The sequence below is a fragment of the Typopeltis vanoorti genome, chromosome 25 (genome assembly GCF_054136105.1).
Source record: "Typopeltis vanoorti isolate ZY-2024b chromosome 25, IOZ_Tvanoo_1.0, whole genome shotgun sequence".
Lineage (NCBI taxonomy): Eukaryota > Metazoa > Arthropoda > Arachnida > Uropygi > Thelyphonidae > Typopeltis > Typopeltis vanoorti.
In genome coordinates, this window is record NC_143573.1 from 23,270,449 (window position 1) to 23,297,972 (window position 27,524).

The 27,524-nt window shown below is 34.7% G+C and overlaps 1 protein-coding gene across 1 annotated transcript in view; it reads left to right on the forward strand.

Moving 5' to 3' along the window:
• The window catches only part of casp (Fas associated factor casp), a 439,916-nt gene extending 417,110 nt beyond the window's left edge, over positions 1 to 22,806 (forward strand). The window contains exon 18 of the mRNA XM_090414528.1: positions 21,720 to 22,806. Coding sequence (XP_090270654.1) covers positions 21,720 to 21,800 — 81 coding nt within the window. The 3' untranslated portion in view covers positions 21,801 to 22,806. The remainder of the gene's footprint in view (positions 1 to 21,719) is intronic.
• The last annotated feature ends 4,718 nt before the right edge of the window (positions 22,807 to 27,524 follow it).

A 27,524-nucleotide genomic window follows, 5' to 3' on the forward strand; every position in this document is an offset into this window, starting at 1 on the left:
GTAATCTTTTCATCCCAAAGTACATTACCTTACATTTTATAACATTCAATGGTTGTCAATTCAATGTTGTAAAATGTTATTACATTTTACAACATTGAATTGACAACCGTTGTTCTTTGCTCACACCTAGGATTTATTTAAATCATTTTGTAAGATATCTACATCACCTTTTTCAACTATTGCTCCCCCCCCATAGTTTGTAGCATTGGCACATAAGTGAATGCCTCCCCCCCCTTCAAATCTTCTGCTATATTATTAATGTACAAATTAAAGAGTAGTGGTCCTAGTACAGAGCCCTGGAGCACTCCACTAGTCACCCTCATTTGCCGTGATATCACACCACCCTCTGATGTCTATCAGCCCCCACCTTCCATCTATGTCACCAACCTCATATCCACTCTCATTTGCTCTAACTTATGTAATAGTTTTCCATGCGGTATTCTCTCATATGTCTTTGCAGAGTCCAGCAGTATCATGATGTAGCCATTTCCTTGATCCAATTCTGCTGTCACCGTATTATAAAATGTGAATAAATTACTGAGGTAGGACCTACTGGACATAATATAGATATTATAATGCCATCCAGAAATTTGATATGAAATGTTTCTTATTTCGTAGTAAATACAAAATTGGGAGAAAGAAAAAATAGCCCTTGCTTGTTAGGAGAGAGATTTTTTGTGCATCTAGTCCTGTCTTTTGCACAATGTGTAAATTTGTTTCCTTGATTCTGACTAATTTAACTCATGTTAAAAAAAAATTGAAACTAAACTGCAAATCAACTTGCACACAGATGTGATTTCCAAGCATTTCATGTATCAATTTATTCCAATTAAATAGTTAACAGATTAAATTTATAACTTGTTTCATAAATTTAACCTGTTAACTATTTAATTCATAAGAGATTGGGTCTTCAGATACCTTAATAACCAAAGGAATAATATCTTTAATTGAAACACGCACTGCACCACACACACCAGTATAACTTAATAATGCAAGTGCCACTGTATTCTTTACATCATACCACAAAGATGTGAAAATATCTACTCTATACTACCTCTTAATTATATAAGCTAACAGTTTTTGTCCATTTTTGAACAGAAAGTTGATATCTTAGTAACTTGCATGAACCAGAACCTTCATTCTTTCTTGAATTCACACAGAGGGAGAAAATTGTTTCTTGTTGAAATCAGTCAGTTTATTCCTTAATCACAGATTGAACACAGCATATCTTATCCACTTCAATAACTTCATTTGCTTTATATATGAAAGTTGCAACAATCTTCATTAAATAAATTACTAAAACAATATCAAACATTCAATCATCTTCCAACAACTTTAGATTGAATATACTTTCTATATGAAAGGCTAAGCGTACTTCATTGAAGAAATAACCAAAGCATTATCTACAGCTTCAAATTACCCTTCAGAGTAAGAATCCTAAATAATACAATGTTATGATTCATAAACTTAACTTGACCCATTTCTCTATGAAATGGGTCCAGTTAAGTTTATGAATAGCAATAGTTTCTTTCAGCTTTTAACTGAAAAAATTCTTTAGTGAAAATATATATTTAACTATAATATTGTATATTAGATTCATGATTATAGTAAACTTGTATTCAATATCTACCTTTAATCATATATTGAAGAAACTACCAGAATTTTCCTATTTCTGTGTTGTCTTTTTTTCCTTACCAAGCAGCTGGGCTTTGTGATGCCTGTTAGCATTTTCTTCACTTTTGTGCATGATTGGAAAACAGCATACTAATTACCACTTCAGTCTGTCATTGTAGGCTGCATTACTTGTTTCAGCATTTTGCTTGATATGTTGACAAAGTTCTTTTCATCATCATAATTTTTTTTATATATCCTCAATTGCTGTACAGGACACGAACAGCTCTAAATGCCTCTCAGCAGTTTTCAGATTGATCTATCACTTTTCAGTGTCTTTATTGTCACATATCACAATCAGACATACTAACTGGTATCGAGTGCAAAGGATACAGTATTTGTAAGAGGAATAGACAGGATAGGAGAGGAAGGGGGTGCCACTAATGATATTGGATGTCTTGAAATCAGTTAGTGTTGAGACCTATGATTGTAATACTAGTAACCATTTTTCGTGTGGCAATGAGTTTGAAGCCATCTGGTGTAAGGCTGAATCTAACAAGATCAAATACATAGTGGAGTGTTGTTACAGACCTGGTAGATTGGTTGCTAGTGAGGAAGAAATACATCACCAAATAAATACGATGGGCGCAAAAAGAATAATCATAATGGGGGACTTTAATTATCCAAACATTAATTGGGTAGCAGTAAAATCTCACGAGAAGAATGGAACTGAATTTATTAACCTTTTGCGAGACATCTTTCTCAAGCAGCATGTGACAGAAGGAACTAGAGGTCAAGGAGTTTTAGATTTGATGATAATGTCAGAGGGCATTTCAGTTAAACGCGAGTATTCTGCTTTCAGTTGGTGACAGTGATCTTGCAGTACTTGTTTTGAAAGCAGCTAAGTGTATGAATGTTCCATTCAGGAAAGGTTACATGCTGAACTACAAAAGCAGGAAATTATGTCCAACTGAGGAGTATATGGAGTTCAGTGCAATGCTATTGGTTATTGGATGGGGAAGAATATCAACAGTACATGGGAAGCATTTAAAAAATGCTTAAATGATGTAATATCAGTTATGTTGGAGGTTTAATGGATTTTTTACAACACTCAAAAAGAATTAAAATAGAATTTAATACTTCCTATATTTCGTCCTAGTCACTAGGACATCTACGGGGATTACAAAAACAATTAATGTAACATGCACACAAAAACTTACAATACTAAGCCCAACCACGTGGGTGACACTAAAGTACTATCTAGGTGGAGCGCCCTCTAAGGGCGGTAGTAGGTGGCCTGGAATGTAAGGTGGGACCTCTGGTGATGAGTGTTTCCCCCAAATCTTCGGAAGCTTAATGCAACCGTATTTGTTAAGATTTGGTTGGTTTCTGAGAGCTGCTGCTGCTTCTAAGAAAAGTCTCTCTTTCTTGAATTTGCTGTGGTAGAGCATGGTGGTTTTCTTCCATGATACTCTGTGCGTGGTGTCCAAAACATGGTCAGCCAAGCCTGAATGGCCATAGTTGTGTTTAACGATCTACGACTTGTGTTCCTCCAGGCGGATGGATGCTGATCTGTCTGAATGTCCAAAGTACGCCAGCTTATAGGAACAGGGTACTTTGTAAACTCCAGGCAGAGAGAGAGGAGGGAGCTGATTTTTCGTAGAACGGATAAGGGTAGCAAGTTTGCAGTAGGGCTTATATGCTGTGTGTAGGTTATACTTTTTTAGTATCTTGGCTATTTTTTCCAAAGTGCCTCGGATGTAGGGTATGGTGATGGCATTTTTAAAATCTTGTTGACGAGAAGGAAGGGGAATTAGGGGGACTGATTATTTTTTTGATACTGTGTTTGCTGTAGCCATTAGAGAGGAAAGTGTTGTGTATGTGGTGAAGCTCAGTAGTAAGGGCGGTTCCACTGGAACAAAGATTGTGGGTTCTCTTGGTAAGAGTTTTAATGATGCCATATTGTTGCGAGGGGTGGTGGTGGCAGAGTTTGTGAACGTATCTGCCTGTGTGTGTGGGTTTTCTGTATATAGTGAAGGCAAGTGTATCATTAGGCAGGCACGTGACTAAGGTGTCTAGGAAGGGTAAACAATTGTTCTTTTCCTTTTCCATAGTAACTGGATTCTTGGATGTAGGCTATTGAGATGACTGGGGAAGGAGTCTAATGTGTCTGGACCATGAGGCCAAATAGAGAACACATCATTTACATATCTTAGCCAGATAGAAGGTTTGAGTGGGGCTGAGTCTATGGCTCGTTTTTCGAAATCTTCCATATAGAAATTGGCAAGGGGGGGTGAGAGGGGGGAACCCATGGCGGTTCCCTCTATCTGCTTGTAGATTTTGTTATTCCAAGAGAAATACCCAGAGTTGATGGCAAAGGAAAAGAGATCCAAGATGTCAGGGGAAAACGTTTTCTAAGAGAGATAAAGTGTCAGTTAAGGGAATATTGGTACACAAAGAGGAGATGTCAAAGTTTACTAATATGTCTGTATTATTCAAGGTTAAATTTTCTGTGAGGGCTTTAAAGTGGGGTGATTTTTTTTATATAGGAAGTGGACCTTCCGGTGAGGGGATCAGAGAGTTGGCCAGCTGTTTGGACAGTCTGTAGCAAGGTGCATTGGTGGCATCTACTATAGGTCAGAGTGGGGAATTGGGTTTGTGGATTTTTGGTAAACCGTATATTTGGGGGGGGGGGAGCGGGAAGGTTCAAGTTTTTTCGTGACGTCAGGGGGCCAGGAGGTTACGTTTTTAATTGTTTACCCTTTTGCTTACCCAGGGGGCCAGGAGGTTACTTTTTTAAGTAAGATTTTAAATTTCTTAACTTGTATTTTTGTGGGGTCGTGTTCTAGCAGGATGTAGGTAGTGCAATCGCGGAGGATAATGTTCATTTTACGATTGTATTCACTGGTATTAAGAACGACTGTGGCATTACCCTTATCCGCTCTGGTGATGAACTTAAACCTTTCCGCTCCTGTCTCCCCCAAATATACGGTTTACCAAAAATCCACAAACCCAATTCTCCACTCAGGCCTATGTAGATGCCACCAATGCACCTTGCTACAGACTGTCTAAACAGCTGGCCAACTCTCTGATCCCCTCACGGGAAGGTCCACTTCCTATATAAAAAAACTCACCCCACTTTAAAGCCCTCACAGAAAATTTAACCTTGAATAATGCAGACCTATTGGTAAGCTTTGATATCTCCTCTTTGTTTACCAATATTCCCTTAACTGACACCTTATCGCTCTTAGAAAACGTTTTCCCCTGACATCTTGGATCTCTTTTCCTTTGCCATCAACTCTGGGTATTTCTCTTGGAATAACAAAATCTACAAGCAGATAGAGGGAACTGCCATGGATTCCCCCCTCTCACCCCCCCTTGCCAATTTCTATATGGAAGATTTTGAAAAACGAGCCATAGACTCAGCCCCACTCAAACCTTCTATCTGGCTAAGATATGTAGATGTTGTGTTCTCTATTTGGCCTCATGGCCCAGACACGTTAGACTCCTTCCCCAGTCATCTCTATAGCCTACATCTAAGAATCGAGTTACTATGGAAAAGGAAAAGAACAATTGTTTACCCTTCCTAGACACCTTAGTCACACGCCTGCCTAATGATACACTTGCCTTCACTGTATACAGAAAACCCACACACACAGGCAGATACATTCACAAACTCTGCCACCACCACCCCTCGCAACAATATGGCATCATTAAAACTCTTACCAAGAGAGCCCACAATCTTTGTTCCAGTGGAACCACCCTTACTACTGAGCTTCACCACATACACAACACTTTCCTCTCTAATGGCTACAGCAAACACAGTATCAAAAAAATAATCAGTCCTCCTAATTCCCCTTCCTTCTCGTCAACAAGATTTTAAAAATGCCATCACCATACCCTACATCCGTGGCACATCCAAAAAAATAGCCAAGATACTAAAAAAGTACAACCTACACACAGCATATAAGCCCTACTGCAAACTTGCTACCCTTATCCGTTCAACGAAAGATCAGCTCCCTCCTCTCTCTCTGCCTGGAGTTTACAAAGTACCCTGTTCCTGTAAGCTGGCATACTTTGGACAGACAGGCAGATCAGCATCCATCTGCCTGGAGGAACACAAGTCTTGGCCATTCAGGCTTGGCTGACCATGTTTTGGACACCACCCACAGAGTATCATGGAAGAAAACCACCATGCTCCACCACACAAATTCAAGAAAGAGAGTCTTTTCTTAGAAGCAGCAGCAGCAGCTCTCAGAAACCAACCAAATCTTAATATATACGGTTGTATTAAGCTTCCGAAGATTTGGGAGACACTCATCCAGAGGTCAGTAGCCAGAGGTCCCACCTTACATTCCAGGCCACCTACTACCGCCCTTAGAGGGCACTCCACCTAGATAGGACTTTAGTGTCACCCATGTGGTTGGACTAAGTATTGTAAGATTTGTGTGTGCATGTTACATTAATTGTTTTTGTAATCCCCGTAGATGTCCCAGTGACTAGGACGAAATATAGGAAGTATTAAATTTTATTTTAATTCTTTTTGAGTGTTGTAAAAAATTCATTAAGCCTCCAACATGATATTTCATTGATGGTTGCATAAAATAAGAATCTTCCATACTTTTCGGAGAGAGAGACAGTTATTTCGATTCAAATTCAAATTTTATTTAACCATCAATGAAATAGTTTTTAAGAATTATTTAATAATATTTTATTAATAGTAATTTTCTGGTATGCGGTGACAATTTTATTTGGTAATCCACCAACTGTTCTGTACTTTGTATTCCAATTCTTTAACTGTTTGTTCTACACTGAAGATGTACTGTTACTTTCAGTACGAAATATTTGTACTTTTAATTCATCAAAGTTTATTACTGTTGGCTATGTATGTGTTAAGTTATTAATTTTAATTATGCCACAGGTACCTTTAAAGATTAAGCTTTTTTCTTATCACCTTATCATATTCTCTGTACAAATTGTTGTATATTATTTTTTATTATTATTGTTTTCATGGTATATTCTGGTAATTGGACCACATTTTTTTAATAAACTATATAAAATACTCCAACATGATATTTCATTGATGGTTGCATAAAATAAGATATAAGTGATATGGAAAGCTAGATCTGATTTTTGTTCTCTTCTGTTTTGTACATCCTTTTGTTGTTCGTTCATGTGCATTTCCCCAGATCTTCCTCTCTCTCCTATATAGCAGATGCCGCAAGAACAATAAATTTTGTAAACACCTGGTTTTTTTAAAGGATGACGAGGAGGTTTCAGGGGTGTAGAAATCTCGAATTTTTTTCCAACGGCAGAAAGGCTACTTTGTTATATTTGTTACGTAATTTAGCCATCTTGTCTGTAACATTTTTGATATATGGAAACATGATAGCGTTTTTGAAATCTTGTTTCTGAAAGATGCTTGTAGGAGGGGTGTGGAGGATTTTTTTGATAATCTTGGTTTCATAAACATTCTTTTGAAAGATCTGTGTTAGATATTCTAATTCTTCGTTTTTCTGTGCTGGAAATGTTATACGCTCTGTCCCTTAGGGTTAAAAAAAAAAAACGAGGTGTATACAAAATTTATTGTTTTTGCAGCATCTGCTATATAGGACAGAGAGGAAGATCTGGGGAAATTCACATGAACGAACACCAAAAGGATGTACAAAACAGAAGAGAACAAAAATCAGATCTAGCTTTCCATACCACTTCCACCGACCACAATGTACTATGGCAGAATACAAACATGTCATACATAGAAAAAAACTGTTACATAAGGAAATTTAAAGAAGCTGCAGACATGCTTAAAATACCAATGCAATGCAATAAAAATCAAGGATTAATTCTCCACCAAGTTTGGTCAGCTTTAATAAAAAATATACCTCAGACATCATGAACGTGAAAAACAGAATGTGGCATCATCCAGCATTGTTTAAACCCAGCACTGCTTTGAATCTGCATTCTGATTTTTAATTTTATGAATAGTCAGACTGCTACAACTGTATAGTATGAACTGCTAATCTCTTTTTTGTTGTTTTAACTATTAGTTACCTTTTACTCCTAAAGATGTAAGTCAAATGACTTACGAAACTTGTCGGGTCTTTTATTAATTCATTGTGTTTTACATAGCTTATTAAAAAAAAATGTGATGCAATTACCAGAATATACCATGTGAACTTCTAAACCACAGAAACCTCCACTTACTATTATTGTTTTATTTTTGACTCCTACTCATGAAAACTTGAAACCCATAGTACACTAGTACCTTGTGTGGCTAAAATTAGACGTTTATTAATTTTATGATTTTTTTAAAAATATTTTATTGATTTTTTTTTTAAATACTCAAGAAACCAGAAGTGGAACTTTTGATGCTACCGCCCTCCAATAAGCAGGGCAATGGTCTCTCGCTCTGGGTGATGAAATTCCTCTACCATGTAAAGACAATCACAAACCTCCATGCCTAATTATTAATTGACTTAAGGAATTCACAACGCACAATAGAATATATATTTCCAATATTTCGGCAACGTCACGTTGCCATTTTCAAGGAACTTACAATAAAGACACATGCATGCAGGCACTACATACAGTAAATGAGGACGAAGCAGGAAGCTATCGTTTCTCCTAAAAGTCCTGATGTGTTGCCCCCTAGCGGACTATGTAGGTATTCCTGGCCATTGGCTGAAGGTCTCATGATGTATGTCTCCCAAATTTGGGGCGCACTCATGCAACCAAATTTGTTGAGGTTTGGCATGTTTCTTAGGGCTGAGGCTGATTCCATGAAAAGTCTTTCAAACTTGAACTTGCTATGGTGTGTTATTGTGGCTTTCTTCCACCGTATTCTGTGGCGTGTATCCAGAACATGGTCTGCAAGACCAGAATGGCTGTACTTGTGAAACTGGATGTAGTCGTTGTGTTCAGAAATTCTGATATTCACTGTCCTGCCTGTTTGGCCAAAGTACGACAGTTTATTTACAACTGCAAGGGACCTGGTATACACCAGGTAGGTCTAGGGGAAGTGGTTGGGCTTTGGTGGAGCGGATAGGGAATGCCAATTTTCTGTATGGCCTGTAACAGGAGGTGAGGTCATGTTTTTTTAAAATTTTGGTAATTTTCCCCCGAGGTGCCTCAGATGTAGAGAATGGTGATGGATTTAGAGTAATCTTTGTTGTGGAGGGGGGGGGGGGGGGGCTGTGGTTTGAAGGTTTTAATATTTTTTGGATTTTTTTTTGGGGGGGGGGTTAGCCATTGGCTGAGATTGAGGATGTGATTTAGTTCAGTGTTCAGGACCATGTCGTTAGAACAGATTAGTTTAGCCCTGTTGTATAGTGTTTTCACCACTCCAAATTGTTGTGAGGGGGGAGGGGGGATTGTTGGTGAATGTATCTGCCTGAATGGGTGGGTTTTCTATAAACAGAGAAAACCAATGTTCCATCAGGCTGGCGGGTGACTAGTGTGTCTAGGAAAGAGAATCTGTTGTTTTCCTCTTTCTCCAGGGTGAACTTGATTCTGGGGTTGATTAGGAAGGAGAGGAGTGTATCAGAGCCATGTGGCCAAATAGCGAACATATCATCAATGTAGTGAAGCCACATGGTTGGTTTTTGTGGGGCAGAAGCTAAGGCTTTTTCTTCAAAGGTCTCCATAAAGAAATTGGCCAAGGGTGGGGAGAGTGGTGAACCCATGGCTGTCCTCTCTATTTGTTTGTAGAATTTTCCCTGCCAAACGAAATAGCCTGAGCTCATTGTGAACTGAAATAGGGCTGAGATATCGGGAGAAAATTTAGCTTGGATTAGCTCTAAAGTTTCCTTGAGTGGGACATTTGTGAATAAGGAGGAGACGTCAAAGCTGACCATTATGTCAGTATGTTAGTGTAAGGTTTTCTATGCTGGCTGGCTTTGAAGTGGGCTGAGTTTTTTATGTATGTTGCCAGTATAGTGAGCGCTTTGGCCAAATGTTTAGATAATTTGTATGTGGGGGGGATCAATGCCATCCACTATGGGACGTAATGGCACCTTTTCTTTATGTATTTTTAGGAGTCCATATATACGGCGGGGGGGGGGGGGGGGTGGATAGTTAAATGGTTTTAATTTGTCAATAACTTCCACAGGCCAAGAACTGACCTTCTTAAGGAGCCTATGGAGTTTTCTAATTTGTGAGTTGGTGGGATTGTATTCAATGGGGAGATAAGTAGCATGATCTAATAATAGAGCATTAAGCTTACCTCTGTAGTCCGTTTAGTTGAGTACTACAGTGACGTTCCCCTTATCCGCTCTGGTGATTACTATTTCTTTGTTTTTCTTCAATTCTTGCAGAGCTTTATATTGACTATTGGATATGTTGGTTTTTGGTGGTCTTGCTTTGGTGAGAACACAAGCTACGTCCAGTCTAATATTGTTGGCGATATGGTATGGAAGGTGGCGGATCCCACGTTTGATCTGGATCATTATATCCTCGGCTGGTATCTTCCTGGGAGCAATGGCAATGTTGTGGCCACGTGATAGTGCGATGAGTGCTATAGGCTTCAACATAACTGAAGAAAGGTTGACAACAGTGTTGGTTGGAAGTTTTGGTTCAGAGGTCGAGCTCTTTTTTAATTTCTCAGATTTCTTGATATGTTGGAAATTGGAAATATATATTAATGTGTAATTTAATTTATATTCTATTGTGTGTTGTGAATTCCTTAAGTTAATTAATAATTATGTATAACCAGCATATAAGCCTTTCTACAAGAATTACTATCCTCCATGCCTGTGGTGAGATTTGACTCCACAGCCTTGTTCGAGAGCAGATATGCCAACCACATTGATCATCCAGGCTGGCATATTCCCATAATTTCTGAACTTTTTTTTTTTTGTAAAGTGATAATGTGATAATTTCTTAGTGTCTTTAGTTTAATATATCCAAGCACTTTTTTTTTTGCTTTTTATTCTCCCCATGACTATCATTTAATTTCATCTTCACATTTGCTGCCATTTCTGATTCTGAACCCCAGTAAACTTTCAACAATTTCTATTTTATTCCCCTCTATTATAAATTCATGTAAATTGCCAGAAGCCATTAATTTGTTTTGCTGATGTTTAAATTAAGCCCAGCTTTGTTACTTTCTGTCTTAACCAATAGAATCAACTGTTCCAAATCTTCTTTAGTTTCTGCTATGAGGGTTGTATCATCTCCATATCTTAACTTATTTTTCTAACACCATTCTTAATTCTAGCTGGATCTTTGTCTAAATCAGCCATCCTCATAATATATTCACTATAAATATTAAAAATGTAGGGTGACAGTATACAATCCTGCTGCACCTCTTTTCCCACTTGAACACTGTCTGTTTCTCCAAAAGCTGTTTTTCCTGAAGCTTCTTGGCTAATATAGCTCTGTTATTAAGAGAATTAGATGTTCAGTTATTGCCATTGATCTCATTACAATCCACAGTCTGTTGCTAATACATGCAATCAAAAGCTTTCTTATAATCAATAAAACAGATGAATACTTCTTTTTGAAATTCTCTTGTTCTTTTCATAATCCATCTCATGTTTGCTATTTGATCTCTAGTTCCTCTACCTCTCCTAAAGCCTGCCTGTTCTTGTGGCATTTCTCTATTCACATATGGCTCCAACCTTTGGTGGATCACGTTCAGCATAACGTGAAATTAAAGTGATGGTTATATAATTCTCACAACTTTTGAGATTTTATTTTTGGAATTATGATGAATACTGATGTATACTGATGTTTTCCAATCCCTAGGCCAGTATATTTTCTTCAAAACCTGTTAACAAATTTCAGTCAATGTATTCACTACTTCAACCCCATCTGCTCCCAATAATTCCACTGACACACCATCAGCTCTAGGAGCTTTTCCTTTTGGCAGCTATTCCATTGCTGATATCACTTCACTTTTCATTATCATGGGTTCCTCAACAAATTCTCTCCTTTCAAATTCTCCTGCAATATTATTATCTTTATTGTACAAATCCTCTACATACTCTTTCCATCTTTTTTTTTACTGCTTCTTCTTCCATCAGACATTTACCAAAATTACTTTTTACAACTCCTAATCTAGGGATAAACTTCCCTAGTGAGTTGAGTGATCAGGAATTGAATTGTAATGATCCTTTGGGTCCCTCATGGAGATTAAGAGTTATCCAAGGGATTGTCTGTTTTTGGAGATGATATTTTACTTATACAACGTTCAAAACCAGTCTAGGTAGTGACTCTTCCCATAATGCATAGTATTATATACACCCGAAAGAATGTGTGCTTTGGATTATGGAATATTAATACAATTAATGTGAAGTCACTGACTTCTACATATGCAAGTTACCTAGTTGTGAAGATACTTCACACAGGCTTTGTTTACTTACACTTGGATAAAGGATTAAAGAAAAATATAATTTCTTGGCATCTTTAATTGAAATGTTACGTTTGTTTTAAGACATTCATATGGGGAAAAAAGTTTAGTTTTCAATTTAAGACATTGATATTGAAAGCAGCAATTCTTACATTGCTTTCAATATCATTTGTAAATATGTAAATCTACATATTAACTGGCTTAAAAACAAAAGATTCCATACTTTATCTGAAGGATAATGAAATTTGTAGTTTCCAGTATATATATATAAATATATGCCACACACTGGCTATTATTTACTCTCCAGGAACATCGTTCTTGTTAATTTTGGCATTCATTTTCATTTAAATAAATAGTGATTGTTATTATGTTCAGAATGGGCACATAAATGTTTCTCCTCTTAAAATGCAAAGAAATATTATAGTAATAGAAGGTTTAAGGAGTTTCATCATATTAATAATCAAAAAAGAGTCACAGTTAAAAACAGTTTGCACACTATGGAATGTAAAGCAGCTCTGTGGTTTGGGCTGTTGTATAATGTCACATAGTAATTGCATTGAAATCTTTTGTGCATCTTAAGTTCAAGTGAAGTGACAGAAAATTATCATATTGTTCAAACAATGAACTTGGAAGTCCAGATTGACTATTGACTACTTAAGTGTTAGCAAATGTCATTTGGTTTGTCAATTTCAAGCTTTCTCTCTTTTAGTATAACATGAAAATATATTAAACAATAAATTACATGATAACCACAGTAATTGACTTTAATGAAATGAAGGTACAGATATTTTGTACTGAAAAATAACCATACATCATCAGTGTGTAGAAACAAGCAAATCAAAGGAATATAAGGTACATACAGCAGGTGGTGGGTTATCAATTAAAAACTGTTGCCGCAAGCTTGAATTAATATTAATAAATAATAACATTAAAACTATTATTAAAAACTATTTTTGATGGTTACATAATATAAGAATCTCCCAAACTTTTGGAGGGTGGGGGAAGACAATCATTCTCTCCCAAAAGACGAGCTTCATCCCAATGGATACTGTGTTTAGTGTCAATACTATGTTGTGCCAGACCAGACTTTTGAGGTTTCATGTATTCGATATAATATTGATGTTCATTAATTCCTTTTTCCACAGAATGATGTGTCTTCCCAAAGTATGTTAGATTACATTCATACGGTATCTGGTACACGCCAGCTAATGATAGAGGTGAAAGTTTTTCTTTTGTACATGTCAACAGATGAGAAAATATCTGTACTTTCATTTCATTAAAGTTAATTATTGTGGTTGTGTAATTTATTGCCTCATTTTTAATTGATGTATATCCTCAGTTAGGTTTGACTGAGTAGTATTTCTGCTCCCCCATCTGTGGATTTAAATGCCATTGAAGCTTTGTGGGATGGTTATGAGATTTCCTTTTTTAAGTTATAGATAAATTTACTTTTCCAACTGAAAAAAGAAGACCTGGAAGACCAAGAATTACCTGGCTGAAATTAATAAAGAACGTCTTGGGATGCAGAACATATAAGGAACTTTTTCGAACAGCAAGGAATAGAGAAGACTGGAAGATCCTGCTCAAGAGAAGACTCAACCCATCTTAGACGGAAGAGAAGAAGAAGATAAATTTTGTCACCTGGTATTAGATCATCCTAGTTTATCTACTCCTTAGTTTGCCCATCACACACACACTGGCTAACCTATTGTATGATAGACTGACCACCTTTTTTGGGATGGGAGTTATGAAATATGGCAGACGATTTTTTTGCAAAGCATTAGTGAATGATTCTGCGGTGTGTAGCAGTTGTTGAATATTTGCTCTGAGTTTCTGCTGTAACACTACTTATTATCTGTCAAAAATCAGTGAAACAAAACTTCTCCCATACTTATAAATTTGACTTTGATGTTACAGATTTTTCAAATATTATATAATTTTTAATCACTTTCACTGTTTTTCAAGTGTGATAAATTCATTGAAACTATATAACAAGTCTTTCATCACTGGAAAATGAACTCTCCTGAAAACTCAAGACAACCATAAGTAAAACAAAGTGAATTATTACTTAAAATAGTGTTCTGAGGAATATATTACTTAGTGTTCTGAGGCTGATAACAATAAAAGAATAAATAATTTTGGATGATCGATGTTACTACCTCTAGAAAGATGATTTTAAATTAAATTAAAGGTTAACACTCATCAAAATTCCTATTTAAAGGGGGAGGGGTATATATATATATAAAACAGCATATAGCATTTCAGAATTCTCTCTGTATTAGTTTAATTTCAAATGCATTTGTTACCTTAGCTACTAGTAACTAAAGATTTATGACATCTGTTACATACAGTAAATTTGCCATTTTTGTGCACCTTGATACAGTATGTATGTGAAGGGTTTACAAAACCTGTAGCCCATACTGCTGTGTGTGAGCAAGTAGGTTGGAAGAAAGAAGGAATCTGTTTGATGTGGTTATTGAACATCTGGAAATTGAAGCCGTTGGAGAAAATAATGTGAAGCGGGCTGTTCCATCTATTCTGAAATGTAAACTTTCGTAGATTTGAACCTGGATAGTGACCAGCAGCTGCTTGCATTTTTATCAGGCTTAGATTAATTAGATTTCCCTGTTCTCTTAGCATCAGGAATTTTTAGGGGAGATTTTGTGAGATATATTTCAATTGAAATTTGTGAGATATATTATTAGAATGTCAGAAAAATCTGAGTTTCATTTTTTTAATTGCTATTTTCATAAATGTTTGCATTTCTAGGGTTGCTCACATGGCAGTAAGTATCTCATCCTAGACAACACCCAGAAGTGTACTATTACCATCATCGTAATGCTAAATACGGATATAAACCATGTGGTCTGTTCAAGTCTCATTTGCAATTTAATATTCTCTTTTGATGTTTATCCAGCCTTCTCTTCCCATTTGGTTTATAAATTATTAATTGTATAATTGGGTGTTGACCATTCGGTTTACATGTTCTATCCAATTATGTTTGTTTTTGTTCTATTGATGCATTGATACTAATAATGCATTTTGCATTCTTCTCATGAATCTCATTTCACTTGTTTTTATTCTTTATCTTGTTTCTTTATTGTACAAATTTGCCTGCCATATAATAATGTAGGTACTGCTAAAGTATTATACATTTGCAAGTGTGTTTGTTTTTTGTACAATATTTGGATTGCACATTCTATTTATTAGGCTTCTAATTAGTAAAAATTTTGAACTTTTTAATTTTATATACACTGTTTGAAAAGAAGTCAATGGACATCCCCATGGGCAAGGTGCATCATGCCATGTAACAAGTCACATATTTATAGTCAGTATAAATTGGAGGAATATGCTCTCAAGTTAGTGCAACTGTGTCTGGGTAAAATGGTTACAAGAAGGAAACTGACAGAGTTTGAAAGGGGCATTGTGATAGGATGCCATGTTGCAAACCTATCTGTTCAGCAAATTGTTGAAAAATAGGGGCCCATCCCAGGTCAACAGTTAGTGATATCATACTGAGATAGAAATGCAGAGCGTCAACCACAAATGCTATCTGCAGTGGACAACATACAACACTCACTGAACATGACCATAGGGTGCTATGAAGGATAATATGTAAAAACCACCATTTGCCAGCCGGCATGTTGAATGTGGAGTTCAAGCATTAACTGAAACATGAATCTGCACAAAAAAGAATATTCAGAACTCTTTCAGTAAGACAATGCACCATATCATAAAGCTGCTGTTGTAACTGTGTGGTTTGTGGACATAACCATAACCACACTTGACAGAGCCTTCATCTCAACCTTATTGAATATTTGTGGGATGAATTGGAGCATTGGGTGAGGTCAAAGGACATCTGCTCCACAACAGACCAGACTCATCGTATAGAGGAAGAATGGTCCAAAATTCCTATTGATTGCTATTGTACATTTTGGAAAGTATGCCCCATAGGATTGCCGCAGTCAATGTAGCAAAAAGAGGTCCTACTTATTAAGGTGACCCTCAGTGGGTATAGATGGGAGCCCTTTGGTCAGAAAGCTCTGGGTTCGATTCCTGTCCAAGTCATGAGGAACCTAACTTTTATCTGGTTTCTTTCAACTAGTCTTATATGGAGTTAGCCAGTCTCATACAGAGGTAGGGGGGGGGTTTCCACCCAGAAAGTCCAGTTTTTTTCCCCCAGAACAGGCAAACCAGCCCCATGAATACATACATTTACAGATAGGACACTCTGAGAAGGCATAGGGCTTTAACCACCTTATCCTTGAAGTATGGTTGAGAAGTCAAGAATAGTTGGAAGCCCATGGGAGCTTAAGTGCCTATTAGAACCACTGATATGATGCAATACTTATTAAGGTGGGTACCAGGGCTGTTTGTTCCTCATACTATGGTGTCTGTTGACTTCGTTTTCAAGCAGTGTATTTTTGCTCCTTCATATATTTTGCATCCAAAATAATTAAAAGTGTTTATCTGTTCTAACCATTTTACTTATAACTGGAGCTTGTCCACAAAATGGCATTGTTTTAATGGCATAATTAATAATGTCTTTTAATTGGCTTCCTTATCAGCTATTATTACCTTATCATCTGAAATAATAGTGTGTTTATTATTTTTCTGGGAAGTGTTTCTATACCTGGTTATTTAAAGTTTTTGCCACTGTATTAATATTTCATAAATATAAATTAAAAAGGTGTTGGAGATTGAGGACATCTATGTCTTAATCCTTGGTTTGTAGATTGTTTTTCAGACATTTTTTCATTTACTTTTATTTTTATATCATTATCTTTGTAATATATCAAACATTATGCCTCTTTTACTTTATCAAATGCTTTTTCAAAATCTATGAACAAAAGATGAGTTTGTTGTTTCTCTTCTTTTCTCTGTAAGTAGTTTTAAACAAAAAGTGTCATCCATTGTAGAACATCCTTTTTAAATCTATTTTATCATTAATAATATTTTTCACTGTATATTTTCAATTTTTCATAAAATATTCTTCTATATATTTTATAGCATGTATTCAATAAACTAATACTTTTGTAATTACTGGTTTTCTTGTCTCTTTGTTTAATATGGGTATTTCAGATTTTTTTTTTTCCCAGCAAATTTATACAGTTCAGATTTATAATTTTTTATATTATTAAGAGGTTGTCGTTTTAATTCTTTCATTGTTGTTATATCGTTTAAAGCATTTTGTAATTTCTTCTTCTTTTTTTATGTTAGTATTATCTGTCCAAAAATCTGGAAAATAATCTAAGAATTCTTTTATATCTTCATGTGTTTCAGTATTTTCTAGGCATTGGGTCTTATTTTTGTATATATCATTTCCTAGGTATGATATGAATTTTTCCCAGCTTTCTCTGTGTCTCATTCTTGTTTCTCTTTTGGCTATTGCTTTTTGTTTTTAAATAATCAATTTCATCTTCTTGCTTTTTATTACTTAGCCATCTTTTAAAGGCAAGATTTTTATTTTCAATTATTGTTTTTATTTCACTGTCCCATTATATGTACATTTTTTATTTTTATGGTGTGTTTTTTTGTGTCTAGACTTTCATATGCTGCTGATGTAATAATTTCTTGCATATTATTAAATTCTTTCTTGATGCCTTCATTTTCTTGTATTATTTCTAAATAGTGATTAATACTATGTTGGTATAAATTTCTTATACTTAAATCGTTTAGTAGTCTTACTTTGTAATTAGATTTTGTTTTACTAGTTTGTTTATTATCATGTTACCAATTTGATGGAAACTTTAATTTTGCCTGCACTAAATAAATGATCCATATCTATTTCTTGCCCTCTCTTGACTTTAATATCTAGGAATAGATTTGCTGCTTTTTCATTTGCTATGAGGTAGTCTATTATTAATTTTTGCCTTCATGTACACCAGGTGCCGGCCTGGTTGGCCAAGTGGTTAGCGTATCTGCTCTCTAGCCAAAGGCTGTGGGTTCGAATCCTGCCGTGGGCATGGATGTTTGTTATTGTCTGTGAAAATACTAGCAGTGGCAGTTGGTGTAGATCAGTGTTTCTCAAAGTGTGGTACGCGTACCCCCGGGAGTATGCGAAAGGTCGTTAGGGGGTACGTGGCAATTTTCGGCTATGCATAATTAAAGGAGTCATATTTTTCAACAAACAGTGCAATTAGAGACAACAGGAATAAAACGGCACTAACTAATGAATCACATCCCCTCTCCAACAAACTGCCGTATAGACCAAGCAAAACCATATGTTGCTGGTGGAACATAAGGTTTTGCTTGACACCACCCCTGTCGTTAACATGTTAAAACTAAGAAATGTATAGTGAATGTGTTTCAGATATTATGGAATTCAGTTGAAGGGAATTAGCATTTCAACTGAACTGTTGAAATGCTAATTTGTCATTGGTTTGCGAGATCTTTTGTTAATACCGCACCAATCATATGCAGTTCTTCGCTGCTCTACGTATCTCGAGTCTTGTAAATTACTGGTAATTTTTGCTCAAAATAATGGGAAAGAAGGTGACGCTATTTGGGTAGATGACTTTGACGATGCACACAAAGAAACTGTTCTCGATGCCAAAAGTAGTGATAGCAAGTAGGAGCTTCTTGGTAAGTCGCACTATTTTCAGTTTTTTTCTGAAAAACTTTAGTTTCCAAAAATTCCCGCATGTATCTCGCAACACGATTTTTTAGCTTTAATTTTGGGAAAAAAGTTAAGAGTTATATTTGAGTAAATGCAGTATTTTTTTTTAGCTTTTAAATTCTTGCGTATGGATCATTGGTTAAAGATTGGATTTATAAAACCCCCAAAAGAGAGCAATATAGCAAATATTAGCTGTAAGCAACAAGAAAACGCGTTGATATTGCATCTGGATCAAATGAAATTGATGAGTATGTCGTCTGACATATCTAGAGAACCAAAATTTAAAAATAAATCATATTTTTTGTTTACATGAACATATAAATTCAAATAAAATAGACATTTTAAATTAATTTTTTAATTAACTTGATTATTTATTTTTAATTAAATAATGAATTTATTTTTTAATTAATTAGGGGGTACTTGGTAATAATGAAAATTTAAGAAGGGGTACGCGGATATCTGAAGTTTGAGAAACACTGGTGTAGATGATGAAGGTAGTTGCGGTTGGTGGATACGGAGAGTTGTAGAGTAGGTGCTCTCCCTCAATGAGTCTTTGGACTTCCTGGAGGTGTTATGTAATAATAATGTATATTTATGTTTATTTTTATGCTTATATAATGTATTCATTATTTTTAAATGATTATATATATTATATAATCAATCAGTCATTTTCCATTTTTGTTTACTATTCATTGTCTAAATTTTTCTGTATTATTATTACCTTTTTTTTTTCTATTTGAATTATATTATCTGTTTTATTTTATTTTTCATATATTCCTTCTGTTTGTAACTGTCATCACTTTCTTCCTTTTTTTTGGGGGGGGGGGCATACACTTCATTAACTGTTAAATTTGTTTATTTAATTTTAATCACACTTCTCATATTTGTTCATTCCAGTATGTATGTATGTATTTACTATGTTTAATAAGTTTACTATGCATATTGAATTAAAATGTTTTCCCTTCATGACTTTAGTTACTGTTGCAGGCTCAAGAAATTCATCATTCACAATTATTCAGTTACTATTTGAAGTAACTTAGAAAGCAGGTTTACTGATGTTTGATTTCTGATTGAATGGTACATTGCTTATTCCATGGAAAGATGTTTGTAGTTTGTCATATTCATGAATTTCATATGCAACAAGAATAATTCCACAGTGTTACGGTACTTTGCTTAGAAGAAAACTCTTAACTGATAATCTTAATGCGTCTGTATCTATTACCGCCTCCACCAACAAATGATTATTCAAATTTTTGCAGTTGTAGATCAAAATGAGAACTACTATCTAAATATAACAACATATGCCAGATGAAATCTGATAAAGAAAAGGGTGGTATCAACAAATCCGATTCCAACTGTATGTTCCTATCTGAGTTCCATATTCAGATTTTGATAAATAAAATATAAAATACTCCTTTTGCCCCCCCCCCCCCCCCACACACACACGAAAAAGAGTTAGATCTGGAAGAGCTAACAGTATCTCATGAAAAGACTTAGTTATCATGTAAAGAGTGAGAGAGAGAGAGAGATCAACACTCAGAATGCTTTAGAAACACTTTAATAATTGTTGAAAGTTTTTTCACTTTGTTATATTATAAATTAAAGATGGCAAACAATTATATTCTTAGTTTAATTCTTTATCCAAAATTTGCCCATGAAGGCTACTGTGTGACCATAGATGCGAGACCCCTCAACACTTCTGCACATGGCAGAAGGCAAATCCATTCTGATAGAGTAATCAGTGCATTTTATGGGATGAGTGGTTATTATTATACGTTGGAAAATTATTGAAAGTTTATTTTTCACTTGGTTAGAGTATAATAAATTTAGTTTAATACTATATCCAAGTGTGAGCAAACAAAGTTTGCACCTGAAAGTATCTTCAGGACTGGGATAAGGTGGTACAACACAAGGACACTCCTTGCAAAGGTGGAGCAAGCTACCATCACTCCTATCTCAGTATCTCCCATAATGCAAAACACATCTCCTTGCAGATATGTCTAATGTTATGCATTAAGGGAAGGGCCACTACCCAGACTAGTTTCGACCTTTATTGAGGTCTGGCTCCCATTGAAGAGATCTCAATAAAGGTCAAAACTAGTCTGGGTAGTGGCCCTTCCCTTAATGCATAACATTAGACATATCCACAAGGAGATGGGTTTTGCATTATGGGAGATACTGAGATAGGAGTGATGTTAGCTTGCGCCACCTTTGCAACGAGTTGCCCGGTGATGCACAATTACCCCAGTCCTGAAGATACTTTCAGGTGCAAACTTTGTTTGCTCACACTTGGATATAGGATTAAACTAAATTTATTATACTCTAACCAAGTGAAAAATAAACTTTCAACATCTTTCTCTAAATCCAGAGTAATTTATTAAAAAAGGGTGGCACACCATTTGGCAACTCCTATAGGTAGAGATGACCTGCTAATGCTTCTGCCTGGTATCTTCACTTGGGCCTGGCTCCCACTGAAGAGACCTCAATAAAGGTCGAAACTAGTCTGGGTTTGGCCCTTCCCTTAATGCATAACATTAGACATATCCACAAGGAGATGTGTTTTGCATTATGGGAGATACTGAGATAGGAGTGATGGTAGCCTGGTGTTGTACCACCTTATCCCAGTCCTGAAGATACTTTCAGGTGCAAATGATGTTGGAAAATTAGTTTTTCTTTTATGAAAATTCTAATTTTTAAAGTGGTAACTATTTTGCTTTTACAACAGTTTGAAAATTTTATGTTTAGAGCACATGATTTTACATGTTGGTAACGAATTTGTACATCACCTTATTCCTTTCTTCCCTTCAACATGAATTGACTCTTCTTGGCACATTGCCAGCCATGGGTTTTGCATCTGTGGTTGGACAGTACTTGTATGTAGAGGCTAATGACCACATCAGTTGCATTATACTTAATTTCAGTGAATAATTGAAGTGTAATAATTTTTTATCTTTATTAACTCAGCTATAGAGAAAGCAGCATGACAGAGAGTACTCATTGTTTGGGAATTCCATTTGTTTTGCTTACATTACATGGATTTATTAAAAAAACAAAGCAGTGAAATGTTTATTTTATTTTATACACACTATACAGCAATGTGATTTTTTTTTGGTGTATTTTAATGTGATTTTTACTTTTCAGCTAACAACTTTAAATCAAGCTGAAACACTGGAAGTGCTTCATCTCTATCCAAAGGAAACACTAACTTTAGAAGAAAGATGAAAATATAGCTGCAATTGTAAATTTCAAACTCAACACCACCACCATTTTCACCATCATTGCTGTTTGGAAGTATAGCAATGTTTGGCCTCCAGTGATTTTCACACACTTTCACTGACTGCTGAACAGTTTACAATTTGCAGCCATTCAGAGCAAAATCCTGCAGACCCTGTGATGCATTACTTTCTCTTGTGGTTTGTAATTGTGATGTGTATACTAGAAATGACAATCTAGGTGGCTGATCATTGAAAATTCGCTGTCCTGGGAATATTTATGCTGTGGATGCAAATCATTACTCGGAACATTGCTTTTGTATTGTGTGTAGTTACTGCTTTAGTCATCTTGAAGACAATAAAAGATTTCAAAATGTAAAAACTGTACCCTGATATTTAACTAATCAAGATTTATTATATATTTTTCAAATATAATTGTATAACAAGTGCCTTTTTAGAATCTTGGCTTTTCCCCCCCCCCCCTCCAGTAAGTTTTTAAAATATTAAAATGTCTAATTCCATTAAAATTAGTATTTTATAAAGTGAATAAATACATGAAAGTTAAATCATCAAGCAACATTAATTGCAGCTTAATATAGTCTTAATTCAAATAATATGTATGTAACTAATGATAAGCCTGAATCTTGAAGTCTTAAAAAAAAATCATTGGATTATATATCTAATTGCAGATACAACTGAAAGTTTGCTATGCATCCTGAATAAAATATTTTTCCTTCATAACTTCAGTTGCAGCTTCAGGAAATTCATTGTAAAAATCTTTAAAGCACAGTAATTCATCCACTATATCAGCGCTGGAGAATTCGGACTTATAAATGTTTTATATTCAACTGAATTGTGCCTTCTTACCACATGAGTTCTCCAAGAAAAGTGGAATCTTTTTCATTTTCATGAATTTCATTCACAAATATATATATATATATTTGCATAGTGATACCTATTGCACCTATAAATTTTATTGCTAAAAACAATGTTTTATGTATCATTTATACATGAGAGTGACCCAGTTTTTTTTTTTTTTTTTCAATTTTTAATTTTGACATTTTTGCACTTGATAAAATTACACCCAAAAAGCTTTATTCAACAATATGTGAACTATTAATTTGTATGGTATTGATCCAGTCCTTGTATATATATACGGCAATCAAATTTTTTACTTTATCAAAATTTGAAGTGATTTCCATATGAAATGTCAGTTGTATCATATGATAGAAATGGGACCAGGTCTGTGCTTATATGATGGGGAATTTAGAGGCTGTTTTGTTTTCATGTGAAAACTACTGTTTGTAGTCTGGGGTCATATTTTGGAGGCACATCCACTTTTGATTGGCAAGCACTTAGCTCATAGCAGTCACGCAAAAAGCAGACACTTGTGTAGTTGAGAACAGATGTCACTGATGGTGGACTGTTCTAGACCAATGCAGAATTCCACCAAACACATGTCTATCTTCATAAATAAACTATGTAACTAGAAGTGCAGTTTCATTTTGTTTGTTCAGATTACTGAAGTAAACCCATTTATATAACATCACAAAACTTCACCCCAAAGATTGGTGATCAAATCTCTGCATGCCCCAGCATGTACTGAACATTTCCTGGTGTCATTTTCTCTAAAACATAACATTTTCTGCTAACTCTTTAAATACTTCAAGAAAAATTGTTTAGCTAAGTATGATTTTTCTTGAGTATTTAAAGATGTCAGACATAGTGAGTACTTATGGATGGATAGATAAGCTTTCTCAGATTTACAGTATCCCATAATTGACTGAGATTGCGTGTTTAGAAGATTTTTAGGAATGATATATGGTTGGCCTTAATCATATGGAACCAGTTAAATACATTGCTCATTTTTATAGCAGTCTGCTTAGGTTCAAACTCATTAAATAAAGCTTCTTAAATTACACAAGTTGGTGCTTTTATATTGAACAAAACAATACACATTAAAAAGGTGATTACACCATTTTTTGCTGAAGAGTAGTTTCTTTAATTCTATATAGAGAATGGATTAATCATTTATAATGAATAAAATAAGATGAAAATCAAATCTCACAAAAGTATGACAAGACCAAGATAAGTAGTAAAACCTCTATGTGTGTGGAATGTGTGAATTTGCTTATACATAGAGAATTCACACATACAGACCTGCGTAGACAAACACAAAACACATACTACTCATCTTTTTCTAATCCCAGTATACCTCCTGTGATATTTCTAGGGCAGTGTTACCCTAGGAGTGTGTATGATGTCCTTCATTCCACTTCTTCTCCATAATTCAGAAGCCACAACAATTCACCACATCCACTTCCACCAATGTTTTTTTTTTTTGTCATAATATGTCACTATATTTACTGCAGTGCTGTACATTATTTATTAGGAATTTGAAATGTATAAAGCTGTGGTGGCATTTTTACTAGATTAGTCTTTTTTTTTTTTTTTTTTTTTAGTGTATTACTTAAGAGATGCAAGGTTTTAAGCATTCCACCTCCTCACCCAATTTTTCCTGTAAGCTCTGTTATTTTTATTGCATGATTGCATGATATTCTCTAACTTGGAACTTGTACATTGTTACTGGAGAAAAGATATGACAGCATGAGAAATAGATATAGGAGAGATTACAGAAACATTCAGGTAAGGGAGACCTTAGTATAGATAAGTGGGATTTTTGCATCTTGTGTGTTGGAGGAATCTTGGGGTTATTTTTGGAAACTAATAAAGGGTTTGCTTAGGAAATGTGAGGTTCATGTTCTTCCCTTTAAGTGTCATGAATGTGTAGAATGGCTAACTAACTAGGCATTCAGTACATCTATTCAATGTGTTCACAAAGAGAGAGAGAGAGAGATTATTATTATTATATTGTGTAATACAATTATATACCATACAGAATTAGTTATCCTTGCTGAATAATGATGGACAGTGAAAGTTAACTTATGCCTGGGAGTTGCCTTGGTAAGACAATGCCCATTTCCTGTAGTAAATAAATGACAAAATGAAAAGGAAGAAACGGTAAATAAAAATAATGCTCCTGTGAAATTCATAATTTTCATCTGTTTTACTATGTTGTTTCCTTACAGTAATTAATGTTTTATAGTAATATTACTGCTGACTCTTGTATATTTATAGAATTTGATATATTTCCTGTTATTTTGTTGGGATACTATAATATTAAAGTTGTACTATAAAATATCTTGCAAGCATAATAGAGCAGTAAGAAAGAGGAATACCAGTGAACTATTAATAAGGTAGCTTGCCAGAATATTAACAGAATCAGAAACTGATGAGGATGCTGAGTATGAATTGATTTTGGAAATATCAAAACTAAAGCAAGTTATTAGATGATCACAAAGGGAATTGAAAAAAAAAAGTTAAAGTAATTAGACAGGCATAGAAGATGGAGAAGGGTAAGCAGCAAAAGGAGAAGAAGGAAAAAAAAGCACGAATCAGGTAAGATTGCATGTAGCAATAACCAGGTAGGTAAAATTGATTGTAAAAAGCATATTGTATAGTATGAAGATAAAATCATAAAACATGCAACTGATGACTGTGTGATTTCCAGGTGCTAAAATCAAAAATAATGAATCTAACTGAAAAGCCAGATAACTCTATAAGAAACCAAATAGATTTCATAATGATAAATAAGATACAAAAATAACATAACCAACATAAAAACATACCCAGGTGCTGATATAGGTTCAGACCATAACCCTGTTGTGTCTACTTTAAAAATTATACTAAAAAACATTTCTAAAAACAATCATACTTGAAAGACTTGACAGCTCTGAATATACCTGACATCATAATGGTGTTTAACTCAGAAATTAGGAAAAAATTAGATCATGTAGGATATAAACCAGAAAACAATATACTTTGTAACACAGAGGAAATTGAAAACAGGTGGTCAAATTTTAGAAGTGCAATATATAAGACAGCTAATGAAGTTATTCCAAAAATTAAATACAATAAGAAAAAAACCTCGGATGACTGAATCAATACTAGAACTTATGAATGAAAGACAAAAAAGAAAAGTACACAACAGTATAGAATACTCAGTAAAATTATAAAAAAATGAATGCAGGAAGGCTAAAGACAAGTGGCTATAGAGGAATTGAACAAGAAACACAGTAGTAAAGAAATGTATAAGTCAATCCAAGCTCTGACAAATAAAACGAAAAATTTCAACCATAATCCTTATATAAAAGATCAAAATGGAAAAATGCTACAAGAGACACAAGATATCGTAAAAAAAGATTGAAAGAATATGGAAAAGAACTGTTTGACTCTGATCGCACAGATGCACCAGATATATAAAATATGGATGGTGAACCAATTGCCTATGAAGAAATAGAATGCACTCTAAATCAAATGAAAACAGGTAAAACACCAGGCCCTGATCAGATCCCTATTGAATTCTTAAAGAAAGTAAATGAAAACACACTTAATGATCTAAAGGTTATTTTTAATAACATTTATGATACAGGATACATCCCCGATGATCTAAGGAAATCCATCTTTGTCACTATTCCCAAAATTCCAAGAACTTTTGAATGTTCAGAATATAGACTAATAAGTTTAACAAGCCATGTTACAAAATTACTACTGAGAATAATCCTAGAAAGAATAAAAGGCACTTTGTCAGTAGAAATAGAAGACAATCAGGTTTTCAAAAAGAGAAAGGCACAAGAGAAGGAATTTTCAATTTGAAAACATTATGTGAAAGAAGCCTTGATAACCAGAAAAGCATATATCTTTGTTTTATTGATTACACCAAAGCATTTGATTCAATAGATCACCAGAAATTAATACATATCCTACAGAATAACGGGTTAAAAGGAAACGATCTATGTATAATTACAAATATATACTGGAATCAAATGGCTTCAATAAGTTATACAAATGCATATTCTGACAACTTTGAAATCAAAAAAAGAATAAGACAAGGATGTGTCTTATCACCCTTACTGTACAATATATATACTGAGCAAGTTTTTAAAAATATTTCAGAACTGAAGGTTGTAAAAGTCGGAGGTAGGAACTTCAACAACTTGGTATGCAGAAACTTAGTCACAGAAATTTACAACAGAAGCTTAGACATGGGATTAATTAACCTTAAAGAAAACAAATTGCATGATTATATCAATAGACCAATAAATAAGAAACTAAACATAACTGTTAACAAAAAGAAAATTGAACAGATTCAGTCTTTTATATATTTGGGACAAATGTTTACAGACAGAGGAAATTCCCTTAAAGAAATAAAAAGAAGAATACAGATAGCAAGAAAAGCCTTTACTGATATGAAAACTGTTCTAACATCCAGAGACAAATATAGACACAAGAAAAAGATTAATAAAATGCTATATCTGGTCAAGCCTTCTCTACAACAGTGATGAAACTTGGACTCTAAATAAAGAAGCAGAGAAAAAATTAGAAGCTTTCAAAATGTGGACCATCAGAAGAATGTTGAAAATACCATGGAGAGAGAAAATGAAAAACGACGATGTTTTAAAGAAAGCAAAAATGAAAAGAACATTAATGAAAATAATTAAAGAATGAAAACTTAAATATTTTGGACATCTAACTAGACAAGAAGGCATTCAGAAATTAATATTAGAAGGGATACTGGATGGAAAAAGAGGGAGAGGTAGACCTAGGACAATGTGGTTTGAAGACATTAAGGACTGGACTGGCTTAAATTACCATAAATGTTCCAGAGCAGCAA